We start from the raw sequence: 13,420 nt of genomic DNA, 5'->3' as shown, positions 1-13,420 counted from the left end.
TTTCATTTACACCCAGCCCCACTCGTCTTGGTGAGATAAAATAAAATATAGATTGCCAAAAAATATAGGTTTTATTTACATTTTACAGCTATTAGTTATATTCACAATTATTTATATAATGATCGATACATTGATAATGCAATAAATAGAATGCCATTATAGAAATAACACATTAAGCTTAGAACTAGTTATTATTGGAATCTAAATTTTAGTACAATATGAGATTATCACTGGTCGAATCTTCCATAGAACTTGTATAAATTATTCGTTGTTCATTACTTCCTTAGAGCATTAGTCAAGCAGCCATATACCTGTAAATTAAAATTTATATCATTTATCTAATTTACAATTAATTGATGGAACGTAGATACCTAATCTATCTTGCTTGAATTTTGAACAGCAAGCTTTAAAGAATAGTATTGTATCCGATAATATATAATAATATGCATTAGGTATAATAAGGTATAGATTGCATGTCGATATAAGTATTGGCGTGGTGTGGTTTTGACTGGAAAAACAAGATTGTTTATGTAACTAATTATTTCCTATTATTTATGTTTTGTTTAGTCCCGTTTTAAATAGTCCTATAAATTAAAAATAAACGTATGACGGATATTTATAATAATTGATAAGCAAACGCAAAATAAATAATATGTATTTATATTTTTAAGGCTTGTATGCCAGTAGTCATATGCATTTTGGGATTATCCTTGATAGAAAAATATTGAATTTCAATTAATTTCAAAGAGAGTATATAACGAAAAGAACGTTTATTCATAAGCAACAACAAAGCTATAAACACCAAGTTATACTAAGGACATGTTGGTAAATGATAACCCAAGCGCAAGCCAGTAAGAGCAATGAACATTTAGCTAAATCCCATGTAATTAAACAATATGAGCATGACCATTCTTAAATATTTAAAAAAATCGTTTAAATCGTAATAAAATTATAAAAGAGCGTAAGTATATATTGGTATTTCCAAGATCGTATCATATTTTCACCCTCCACCGATATTATGAAAAATCAAAACTGACCTGACTCTAGTTAAAAGAAGATTCTCTCCAGACGCGATGAAGCAAACTGCTTAAATTAAAGAATAATATTAATCGGCCATGAATTAAAACAATTATATTAAAATAAATTATTTAATATTTATAAATTTCTACTAGGGCAGCTTTAAGTCTTTAATTAACTAAAATGAGTTATAGCTGAAATTATTAAACTCTACCGGGTGTCAATCAATAACAAATGTTGCAGAAAGGTCATGGTATAACCTCATGAATAATTATTTAATTGATTTAATCTAATGCTTACAAATGATATGTTAAATCACAATACGGAATGCATACACGTACGAATGTTTTTTAGGAATGAATTATACATATTGCATTATTACACATAGCTGCCATTTAATTGGAACAATAAATTCGGAATGAAATAATTTAATCTTGGAAATAATGATTACGGTTCTTCAATTTAACTGTGAACTTGATGGATAATATTCACCAAATGATAATAAATTAAATAAGTTCATAACGGTTTATGATAGATAATTATTGTTCAAAGAAATTATAATGTACATGCTATTGTCGATTTCCAATCTCTATGAATACAAATCTTAAGAATAAAATTCCCCTTGTAAATTTCACTACATTAAATTATATAATAACTATTATAATAAAAGTTGTCTGTTATCTTATTTTTAATTGAATATTGAGCTTTATGAATAACAATCATTAAAATTATTAATTACCATTGAGTATCCGTTCTACGATTGAGCTACAAATGTTATAAACTAAAATCTTGCAAAGTACCGACTTTTATATAATTTAATAAATAATTTAAATTAACTTTTTAAAAACAAACATGTATAAACATGATAAAATAGTGTGTATATTTTCATAGTAAAAATTAAAATCATCATCCCAAAAAATGAAAAAGATTAAATTCTTAAAATATTAAAAGGTTACCTAATACTCTAGTATAGACTTAATAATCATGATTGCCAATTTTTCATGGTTTCAATTGTTTTACTCTATTTAAAGCTTCATTAAAAATTCCAAAACAAATAGTGATTCAAAGCAATGAATGTAATTGAACCGAAGTAAAATTTATTTATTAAAGATAAAATTGTAAATATCTATTTTATTAAAAATATATATACCCAAATAATCTTTACACTTAATAAACCAAATAATAAATATAAATTATTATTAGATCATCCTATCCATAAAAAATACAGATTTCATTACATTTATAATTCATCATGTTTAGATTGGTGATGCTCCACTTGTTTTATTTCAAGGCACAAACTAGATACTAAGTAATTAGTAATCTTGTTAAACAAAATTTCAAAATACTTCACTATCACTACATAGTATAAAACAAAGTCGCTTTTTCTGTCCGTGTGTCCCAATGTCCTTACGTCCCTTTGTATGCTTAAATCTTTAAAACTACGCAACGGATTTTGATGCGGTTTTTTTTAATAGATAGAGTGATTCAAGAGGAAGGTTTTAGTATATAATTTATTAGGTTTTAGACAAAGCGGGCGAAGCCGCGGGCGTTTAACTAGTGACTATTAAAAATAAGTTATACATATTCAAATGCAACTAAAATGCAATCATGTATGATTTCTGAGATGATGATTTAATGAGATCAGATAGTAGAAATAAGTTGAAAATACTACAGAATGATGGTTAATTGAAGATATCATTTGTTAGCCAGAAATAAATATAAATATATACAAATATATAATAAGTAGGTCATTATCAATTTGAAAGTTGAAATAAACTTTCACTTTATCAAATAGAATAAATAATATTACTACAAGTTGTATATGTAACCTGTACGTTTATATTAATCTATATTAAATCAGTACCAGTTTATCTTTTGCATAAGATAAAATAAGAGAAAGTTAAAATTGAATAAGTTTATCAGAGAATAAAAATTAAATTATGACTAATGGAAAGACATCAAAGTTCATAGTAAAAATTCCTAAATGCATTATTCAAAGCTAATCAATAAATAGATAATTTACTTAAATTCTTTTCATTCCTAACATAATAGCATAATAGTGATTTTATGTACAAAAATTGATGTTATGACTTATGACCATGCATATCTCACTCATATATCTTACACAATTCAGATGGGCCTGATTGATTTAGTTGTAAAGTTATACTTTACCCCAGGCATGCTTATAGCGACGTTTTCTAAAAAATCTTTTAGATAGGAAGTACTTAATAACTAAAATGAGAATAAGAAAAGAAAATATGTACAGAAGGCTTAGCATTCCAATATCCAGGTTTGATAGAGGGCTTTGCGCTGCAGCTGTGGATCTCGCTCTTCTAGCATCTTGTATGTTGTCGGCTCCATACATCCTTTGCAAATATTGATACACATTGGGTAAGTTCCAGGCGCCTCGGGCCTGCCTGCATTCAGGACACTTGATAGCACTAGGAAATTGAATCTTGGGGTGTTCAGGATCTTCAGTGACGTCTCCGGCCAACCTTAAATTTACTTCATTGTGTGAAATCCAAAGCCAAAGTACAGCCTTGTCATTTTCTTTTACATCAAATATTCTGTTCCTTGCAGCCATACTTTGGAAATGCTGGGAGCAATCAGTGCAACCGAAGAAATGTTTGACATAGCCATGCATTGCCTTCAATACTTTGGGGCCTTCTATGCCAGGTTGTTGTGCGGCATTCACGGTTAATGTATGGAATAATGTCCATAGTCCACAAGTATAACCTCTATATTGAGGTTGGCTTCCTCTGCATCCTATATATTCTAGTTCCGGTGAAAAAACGGTATTATAATTATTTTCTAGCCTTTTTACAGTTTCGTATATTTCACTTCCACTCCATTGAGATTTTCTGCCCAGAATATTTCGTAACTCAATAAGGTACTCTTTTAAATTGTATCTAGCCGGAAATGATACAATAAGCACATCTAAATAATCAAGGAGTGCTTGCAATGGTTCACCACTCAGTACTTTATGTCTAGTTATTTCTGTATGCAGACTTGTCTTAAGTGTTTTTTCTAGGTCTGTATAATAAACAAAATCAGGATCTTGTGCTGGTTTATCTTTAGTAATAAAACTGTCATTGTTGTCATCAATTTCTATATCTCTAGCGGGCAACACATAATTTTTAGACCTTAAAAATGCATTAACAGCCTTAAGCAGGGTTTGTCTCGTAGGATTCTTTGGTGTGAGTGGTGTTGGTTCTAATGTTGATCTAACTGCAACTAATCCAGGAAATCTTGTAACACCCGCTACTGTGGCCAACTCACAAATTTCTTGCACTCTTAGAACCTTAATATGCTCATAATCATTAATGTCTAGAGCTAGCTCAGAACCAATAGTAGAATTTTCATTTTCAAAAACTAGGAAAGTATATATGACATCATTGGACATAGTACTCAAGGCAGTAGTGTAAGATTCATAAGCTGCTATATTGAGAAGAGGAGCTGATGATAGACGGCCTAGAGATTGTTCAGATTGCAGTTTAGCTATCAGTTGAGCTCTTAGTTTCTCTGCTGTATCTGCTAACTGAAATTTTTCCCCAACAAAGGCATTACCTTTTTTGTAGAACTCATGTAAATAGCGTAAAGATGGATATGCCATTACTTCAAATTGTCTACATATTTCATTATTTTCCTCCACTGAACAATCAATGACGGCCAATTTTATAACATTTTTCCATGCAGAGACATCAGCAGCTAAGCTTTTAAATTTCGGAGCAAACGCGCGGCAGTGTCCGCAGTAACTGTTGTAAAACTGGACTATGTAAGCATTTTTTTGACCATATATTTTTCTATTAAAGTTTCTGTTAGTTAACACAGTTACGTGGTCTGACTTACTATAAAGCCCTTGCTGTTCTACATCATTACTGTCTGGTACAACAGCTCCATTAACAAATATCAGAAGAAAAACACCTATGAATAGAAAACACCAGTAGTTCATTTTTAAGCACCACAGAAACAAGTTCACCGCGAGTCTGTTTAGTTTAAAAACTAATTTAGTAATTTATCAACACCGATTTATATTTCCCTCTTTTCATCCGTGTTAAATTAATACGTCACAGACAGTTTACTATCGCACCATTTATGTTTGTAGGTACCTTCGTAGGTAGGTACGTAACACAAGACGTCGCAAAGGCAAACGTAGAAACTAGAAAATGATGATTGATGATAAGGTACTCACACACTACTCACAGGACGTTACATTTACATCGTCACACAGTTGACAGTACATTGCAAGAGAGCGATCGAGTGAACATAGGAACGAACAAGGGAACGAATGAACAAAACATACCTACTGAACCACAGCTTCAAAATACAGACAATATAAACATTGCCATATTATACAACAAAATACAAATAAAGTATACTGATAAAATCGTACCCCGTGATCGTAAGGTGACTATCTATCTTAAATACACTGGAGATTGCACTATGAACATTAACTTGTCACAAGAAAATATGACCTTGAATATTTTCATATTGTCATATTTTCTTGTGACAAGTTAAGGTCTCAGCACACATATGGGATCGGAAAGGGATCGTAACCGTAACGCCTTTCGCCTCGCTGTCAACCAGGCGTCAACCTACCGTATGCACGTGACGAAAGCGTATCAGCAGCGCCTGTACGTCAACTCGGCTACGGCTAGGCGACACCGGCGTTACGTTCATAGTGCAATCTCCAGTGTATTAATAAGCTTCTTGGGTAGACCTATAGCTGTGCTGTAAGCTCGCGCGCCGTGGTTCGCCATAATCAGTACCAGATTAACTATCACTATCAGGACAGATAATATTTCTAGTTTCTAATTATTAATAAAGTGACTATAATATAATAAGAATATAATAGCATAAAAAAAAAATCAATGGTACATAAGGCTGTGATCTGTGATTTAAAAGGTGATCAATTTGAATGATCGATTTGAATTTTGTTTGCCTTTGCACCATCTCAGGAATTATGTATCGGTAAAAAAAAATAGAGAAATCCTCGAGCACATAGAAGATAAGGCTACGTTGAAAACTGTATATTTTATCAGCTATGAATAAAAATTATTACTCAGTCTCTTAAGGTGTTTACACATTTACGGTATAATAAATACATATGTACAATGTACATTATATTATAGTTTATTTTATCATACATTCTACTAAGTAGTGTTTCAATATTATCAATATAATATGTACTGGACATTTACCCGCTCGCATTTCAACTTTTCAAGCTATTTGTCCCTTATTATGCTAAGCCATCTAGCCATAGTCTAGCTAGTAAGAAAGAGAAAAAACAGATTTTGATTATTTTTTTTATATTTGTATTTCAAATATATTAATAATCTGTTTTCTTTTGATTTGATCCAAATCGGTCCAGTGTAGTAGGCGTTATGAAGAGAAGGATAGACAGACAAAGGATCCAATTTCTAGGTGGATCGTATGGCCTAGTTCAATAATAAATAGTATGGTACCAATTATTATATAGCTGTACCAACTCAAAAATATAGTGATGAGTAAGAATAAATCACAAAGATATTCAGGATGTAATTTTATAATACAGCACTGAGATATAATATGCAATTGCAGTACACGGTCCTACAGAGGGTGAGGTTTTTCTGTCTACGGGCTAGTAGGGGATGTCCGGGTAGCGGGTAATCCAAGAAGCTTATATCTAATTAATCTATAATTTCAAGGTACCTCCCTTCTTGGTACCTCAACATGCGCACAGATTAAATAATTCATTACACATGCGTAAGAGCGTTTTCACATTATCCGATCCAATATCGGATACATTTTGCCCTTTCACATTATCCGATAAAATCGTTCCTATATCATCATGAGTGTTGCTAGAAATTTTTAGAGAAAACCAAGAGAAAACTCTCTAAACAAAATTGCCATAATCTTAATAAATATAAATCTCATGTCACAATGTTTGTCCTCAATGGACTCCTAAACCACTTAACCGTTAACCTTATAATAAAATTCGCACATCATGTGCAGTTCGATCCAACTTGAGAGATAGTTTTAGTAGTAGGATAGTTTAAATCTCAAATCGTTTTAGAGAAAGCGGGCGAAGCCGCGAGCGGTAAGCTAGTATTGTATATTTTTTATATTAAAAAGGTATGATTGAAAAAATTCAACTAATAGATCGTAGGTACATACTGTACAAATAACCTTGATAAAAACCGACTTCAAAAACGGAAAATTAAAATATAAAAAAGATTTGATATTATTAATTACTGCACATTATTTAGATGAGCCATTTACTAAGTAAGTATAAAAATAGAGAGAAGTTCTTCTTCTTGCGAGAAGTTGCGAAAGCGTGTGTAAACATGACTGCGTCTACTCGCGACAAATCTCGCTGCTTATTGGTCTAGTTCCGTATATCTCGCAGCAAGCTGCAAATATCGCCCGCAAGGCTTTTGATTTTGTTGAAAATAATGAGTCGACGACAAAGTCATGAATGCTCTTGTGGAGAAACTATAAAGTCAATAGGATTTTATGGCATCTTAAGATGGAATAAAGTGATTATTTTTTGAAAATTAAATGAAATGAAAATTTATTTGTTTGAATTGTGGTTACAAAGTTTTTATAACAAATTTTATGTCCGCACAATCCGCCAACAAATAGCATACAAATATTTATATTATGCTTCATCATCATCATCAGCCCATATACGTTCCCACTGCTGGGACACGGGCCTCCTATGAGGGTACAGGCCATAATCCACCACGCTGGCCAAGTGCGGGTTGGCGGAATATTATGCCTATTCAATTTTAATTTAATTTACGTAAATTATTATTTAAACAATGTATTATTTACATTAGTTCATTTTACATTTATACAGTACACATTATAAATTAATATAGTATAGTAATATTACAATTTTATTTATTAATGGTTGTATATTTTTATTGACCATCTTCCAGTTGTATTTCGCGCAATAAATAATTATAGTAAGTACCAGCTTCATGTTTCCTAGAAATCCAGTCTCGAACCTTGCTCGAACCCAAATTGATTTATTTTTATTTTTCGACAATTAAATTGTTAATGTAGCTGCTACATGTGCGCATCTTGACGACATTATTTCAGAAAATAGAATAGAAAAATTGTGACAGTAATTCCTATCCCGACACTCGCAAGATCTGGAGTGTAAACACTTCCGCGATAAGTTGCGATAATATGATCTGCGAGCTTCTCGCATGACATTTATTGCAGCAATAAATTGCAGGATATGTAAACGATATTGCAAGTAACTCATGCAAGACTTCCGCGAGTTTACTTGCAGGTGGAAACACGGCCTTACATTTTACTTACCCCTGATATCGGATATCGGCTATCGGCGTCCCATAGGTACCCGATATCGGATCGGTTAATGTGAAAACGCTCTAAAGGTATTGACGTTGACAGTTCATTTATTGATTTTGGTGTTCAGCATGAACTTTATCGGAGTTCTTGTTCTTCATCTGCTATTTAAGTCTTAAATATATACTTTATTCTATATTTGTGAACAGTAAATCTATGAATCGGTCAAATTTATATCGCTAGAACCATTGGTTAAATTATTAGAAGGCAGCAGCAGTAAAGTAAGCATATTCGAAATATCATGTTTTTATAAAATAATAAAGGGGGTATTTTTATTAAAATAAGTATAATAACTTGAAAATTATTTACAAGTCTTCTATTAAAAATTTAAGTTTGTGGGTTAAACAAGAATCCTAGTTATGGAATTAGAAATAAATAATTATTTTTCACCAAGTTAAATCTGTTTTGTACATTAGTCTAATATAAGCTTAATAATTCAGCAGAATGTCTACTCGAAACTTACGAAGACTCTTGGGTACAACTACGCTACCACCAGTTGATGATGAAAACTCTGATGATGACTTTGTACCACTTTATGCAAGACAAGAGTCCGCTGGTGCAGCTTATTCCGTTGTAAGTATAGATTTGTTATTGAAAATTTAATATTGCGAAGCAATTGTTTTTATTATTGTATTTAAGAAATGCTAATGTATAAAACTTGAAGTTTATTATTGTTTAGTATTGAATTGGGGGTTCACCCGGGTTGCACTGAGATGAAAATTAAACAATGTAAAATTACATCTTTTACAAGTAACTAAAGCTGTACTTGTTACAAACATATCTATACTATAAAAAATGCACTACAAATTAATGCAATTTGAAAATTTTAATAGTTTCTAAGAGTCTTCTAAAGCGAAAACTACTGTTAAAGTTTATGTTTGCACATTGCTTAACAAAGCTGCCCTAGCGAAGTTTATTTTTTAGTAAATTTAAATTAGCATAAGTGTACAATTATTATTGAAAATACAATATTGCTTTGCTGTATCAACTGAAGAACCGAAGATTTTTTAATACATGTGTTCTATGCGTGATGTTTTTTCATGATTGATCGACCCTAATAGTAAAAATATTAAGTTTCATACAAAACAAAGTATTCAATATTTTGTTGCCAGTTGGAAGTAAATTCTACATCTGAGGCTGAAGTGGAAGCAGACAGTAAGCAAGAAGAGGAAGCTGAAGTAGAGAATCCGCAGCAAGGAAAAAAGAAGAAAAAGAACAACAGGAAGAAAAGGAAGGCAAGAGCAGCTGCAACAGCATTTAAAGTAATTATTATGCTGTATACTATTAGTTTTATAGAAAAAATTTTAGGGAATAATCTTTGATATAAACTATTTAATCCACAATTGTATGTACATTATGCCGGCACTACACATAGGCCAACGCGTCGGCAAGCGCGTTGGCACATGCAATTGTCTATGTGTAGAACGGGCGTTTGCGCGTTGGTGGTAGGTATTTGAACGTAGGCCAGCGCGCTTGCGAGCTTGCAGCGCGTACCATACTGAATGACCTCCCAATGTGTGGATTGCTCACAAGCGCGTTTGCAAGCGCACCGCCAGCGCGTTGGCGAATGCGCTGGACTATGTGTAGAGGCGACATTATACACATACATTACTGGCTATCAAAGACTGCAGATTTGTGTTGTTATGCATGATCATCTATTAATTATTCAAAAGAAAATAAGAGCCACTTGTTTATTACATTTGAGTTGACATGATTGTTTTTTTTAACTTGATGATTGATGATTCCTTACTAACTACATACTTATTTATTAAATTGTAATTAGTATTAATTAATACTGAAGTGTTGGATTTTAATTTTGAAGTATGTTATTAATAATTTCGTGTATGTTTTGGCCATTTGGTCAAATCCGATTGTAAATTATTATTTTGCTGAATTATGACGATGCTGATCGTCAAATTTCTATAATTAAAATAAAAAAATGTTTGGTTTGGAATTTTTGAGGCATTCATACAAAATGTGTTGTATGGTTTCATGGTTTAACTTTTGCTGAGTTTTCTATCACATACATTGTGTATGGTGAGTGGTATGCTGAAAATTGAAATACTTACATCTTCAAATTGGAACCAGGGCCATAAGGATATCAAGGCTATTTGAGATTACAAATTGCGCAAAGGAAGTGATTCATCAATACAAAATCTTTCACACCAAGCAACAACTATTCACTTTAGTGGCAAAAACTAAGACATCCAATGATTGTATGAATACCAGCAAAAGGAAACGTTTTTTGTGAATATTCTTAACTGATTTACATTCGCAAGGCAGAAGGCAATCAGGTAAGGCAACCCGGAATGGCTGCGGGGCGGTCGCGCAGCGAATGCATCCCGAACACGCCGCGACTGCGTAGTGTGGACGTCAGGCAAATACGTTTGTAGCAAATTATCGACGTATAATTAATACACTCAGTAACAATGTGTATTCTGACGAAGAAACTGCTGCTGTTGGCTTTATTTCTTCGAAGATGCCGTTGACAAAAACGAAAGCATTGACAAATTTGGAAACCGTAAAGAATTCTCTGCGCATGCGCGGCTTCTTTGAGAAATCTCGCAATCCGCTAGTATGATATAATGGCCCTAAGCCACCAGCTAACCCAGCCGAGCGTTATCACCAATGCCGCGCGCGCTCACTGCGCTCAATGCTCTACTGAAGTATAACCCAGAATATGATTTGTTTGCGGATACTTGAGGTTTTAATCTGTAAAGATTATTTATGATTGTTTTTTATAGTTTTTAAAGTTAATCACTACATAGTGTAAAACAAAGTCGCTTTCTCTGTCCTTATGTCTCTTTGTATGCTTAAATCTTTAAAACCACGCAACGGATTTTAATGCGGTTTTTTATAATAGATACAGTGATCCAAGAGGGAGGTTTTAGTATATACATAATTTATTAGGTTTTAGACAAAGTGGGCGAAGCCGCGGGCGGTAAGCTAGTTAATAAAAAATAATAAAGTAATTTTTTGTATATATGTTTGATGTTTCCACTTTGATGTTCACAGGTTTAATTATAATAATAAATAAATAAACTCTTTTAAAGTACCTATGCTAATAGAAATAAATCATTATTCAAACATCAAAAGGGTTACAACCATAGGTTACAACAGTAGATACCTAAGTAAATAAATGTTTATTTATATGTAAATTTATTAATATGTATCGTCTTAGTTGTCGATTAACATCCTAAAATCAGGGCGTTGTGTCAGAAACCCTATGCTATAAACGCAGATGCTAAAGTGGAATGGTTCGCCGTGACAACGGTGAAAAAATATCGGACCGTAATGACTATAGACTGAGAAGATCTCTCCCTCATGATAAAGAAGAAAGAAAAATTGAGTCAAGGGAAAACGATAGTCGCCGTTGGGTTTTAGTGCGAGTCCCTTGTTTCTTTCTTTCTAATAAGAGACAGCTTACTAAATAGCAAATTGCTAAAGTTTAGTTGGCTGAACACTCAACAAACACACTATTTGATAAGGAGTGAGTGTACAAAAAGGAAAAAAATGGTTTATAAACAATGTTATATTTTCAATAAATACAAAGTTTATCAGTTGTTTTAAATTAGCTATTAATTATACTTATTATAAATCAATCAAGAGTTTGAGCTTCCAAACCAATACGTAACCTCATACATTTCACGAAGTAAAAAATAGTGGCCCTTGTTTTCTTTTGTTTGAGTATTATACATCGTGATTTTGATTACCCTGTTAATTTTATTTGTACGTATACTCGCGATGATACTTATTAATTTAACCAAATTTTCAAACTTAATTGATTCTTGAAAATAAATTTATACCTGCCTGCGCAAATACCTGTGCCCCCGAGTCTTCCCATTTCTTGTTTCTGTTCGGGACCTCTCCTTTCTTTTTCGCAGCGCTCCGTGCCACCAGAGTGAGCCTTCTGTTTTGTTATAACGTTCATCAATCATAAGGAATTTGTACATTTTATGATTTTAGATGGATGAAATTGATAGATCGGTCCGAGAGGTAAATGCTTTGCTCGGGGAACCAGTGCCAGTCGTAGAGGCCCCTGTACAGGAAGTTAATCCTGGACTTACCCTATTTTCCGTCCAGCAAAAACACCTGGACGCTAATAACGAATTGCGCAGAATATTCGGCCCAGAATCAGAGGAGGATGAAAGACGGTGTGTTGTTTATTCTAATGTATCTTTAAATACAAAATTTTCCGTACATACCTTCATTTGATACTAGGAAACTGATCCAATAGAAATTATTGCAATTGTTATAGACATATAATTGCTATAGAGCAAACCATAGCGTTAAAATTGTTAAAGATGTTGATATGATAATTTTTATTAAATTTAAATTAACACCGAGAAGAAGGGTTGTAAAGGAATTGTTATTGGATACATTTAAAGCTTAAAAACTCTTGCAGGCGTCTGCGACAGCACAATGTTCGACCACAGAGAAATATTGTACTTCCCAAGAACTACAATTTCAACAAAATGGGTAAATCAGTTGTTTTGATGTAAATTGGCCTAATTTTTATGTGTATTTAATATTTTAATGGGATAAAATTCTTCCTACAGGTCTCACCACTGTCATAAGAGATCGGAAAGACGATGTTACATATTTCAGCTATGAACATAGCAGAGATTACAGAACGATGCAACAAACATTCTTGGACAATGTTGCAGGGTGAGATTATTTTTAGTTTACCTAGAAATATACGCTTATCTGAGTACATATAGAAGCTATTATTTCAAAAGATATTGCTTAACCTGCTTAAGTGATAGTAGTTTTAGTTTAATATCGCACAATGCTTTTCATGCTGCTTTAATATATTTGTGGCTTTTATAAAAATAGGTGATATTCTAAACTTTATAATCGAATAATTATATGATATTACAAATGCCTCGACAATACATGTTATTTTTAATTTGTTAATTAAAATATTGTAACAGTTTGAGGGCTGCTGGAGTTATGCCTCCATTAGAGGATTTATTGAAAACGATGCATGTTGAAGCTCTTTTAGAGGTAAGTTTGAATATTATATTATACTTGTAAAGTTAGA

General features: G+C 32.5%; 2 protein-coding genes across 5 annotated transcripts in view; one reads left to right on the top strand and one right to left on the bottom strand.

Moving 5' to 3' along the window:
* Window positions 1–52: 52 nt before the first annotated feature.
* On the bottom strand, window positions 53–5,204 carry LOC123705016 (sulfhydryl oxidase 1-like). 4 transcript variants are annotated; one of them, XM_045653568.1, is made up of 3 exons: window positions 3,282–5,204; window positions 1,038–1,086; window positions 53–311 (listed from the first exon to the last, which is right to left on the bottom strand). In XM_045653568.1, the coding sequence occupies exons 1-2, from the start codon at window positions 4,967–4,969 to the stop codon at window positions 1,044–1,046; spliced, it is 1,731 nt and encodes a 576-aa protein (XP_045509524.1). In that variant the 5' UTR covers window positions 4,970–5,204; the 3' UTR covers window positions 53–311; window positions 1,038–1,043. The 4 variants fall into 4 exon arrangements, 3 of the variants coding, with proteins under 3 accessions (XP_045509524.1, XP_045509525.1, XP_045509526.1); XM_045653569.1 differs by having other exon boundaries at window positions 1,038–1,083; XR_006753244.1 differs by having other exon boundaries at window positions 1,038–5,204.
* Window positions 5,205–8,431: 3,227 nt separating this feature from the next.
* Window positions 8,432–13,420, top strand: part of LOC123705549 — a 42,745-nt gene continuing 37,756 nt past the window's right edge. The window contains exons 1-7 of the mRNA XM_045654382.1: window positions 8,432–8,597; window positions 8,817–8,949; window positions 9,489–9,638; window positions 12,343–12,530; window positions 12,782–12,855; window positions 12,936–13,044; window positions 13,311–13,383. Of these exons, the coding sequence (XP_045510338.1) occupies window positions 8,821–8,949; window positions 9,489–9,638; window positions 12,343–12,530; window positions 12,782–12,855; window positions 12,936–13,044; window positions 13,311–13,383 (723 nt within the window). The 5' untranslated portion in view covers window positions 8,432–8,597; window positions 8,817–8,820. The remainder of the gene's footprint in view (window positions 8,598–8,816; window positions 8,950–9,488; window positions 9,639–12,342; window positions 12,531–12,781; window positions 12,856–12,935; window positions 13,045–13,310; window positions 13,384–13,420) is intronic.

This window comes from Colias croceus, chromosome Z, assembly GCF_905220415.1.
Source record: "Colias croceus chromosome Z, ilColCroc2.1".
NCBI lineage: Eukaryota > Metazoa > Arthropoda > Insecta > Lepidoptera > Pieridae > Colias > Colias croceus.
This window is presented reverse-complemented; position numbering and strand designations above follow the sequence as displayed.

Excerpts from the sequence above, each read along its gene's own strand:
- LOC123705016 (XM_045653568.1), bottom strand. The coding sequence starts at position 4,969 with ATGAACTACTGGTGTTTTCTATTCATAGGTGTTTTTCTTCTGATATTT. Across the intron at positions 1,087-3,281 it reads ATTGGAATGCTAAGCCTTCT|CAGTTTGCTTCATCGCGTCT; the intron begins GTACATATTTTC and ends CTTTAATTTAAG.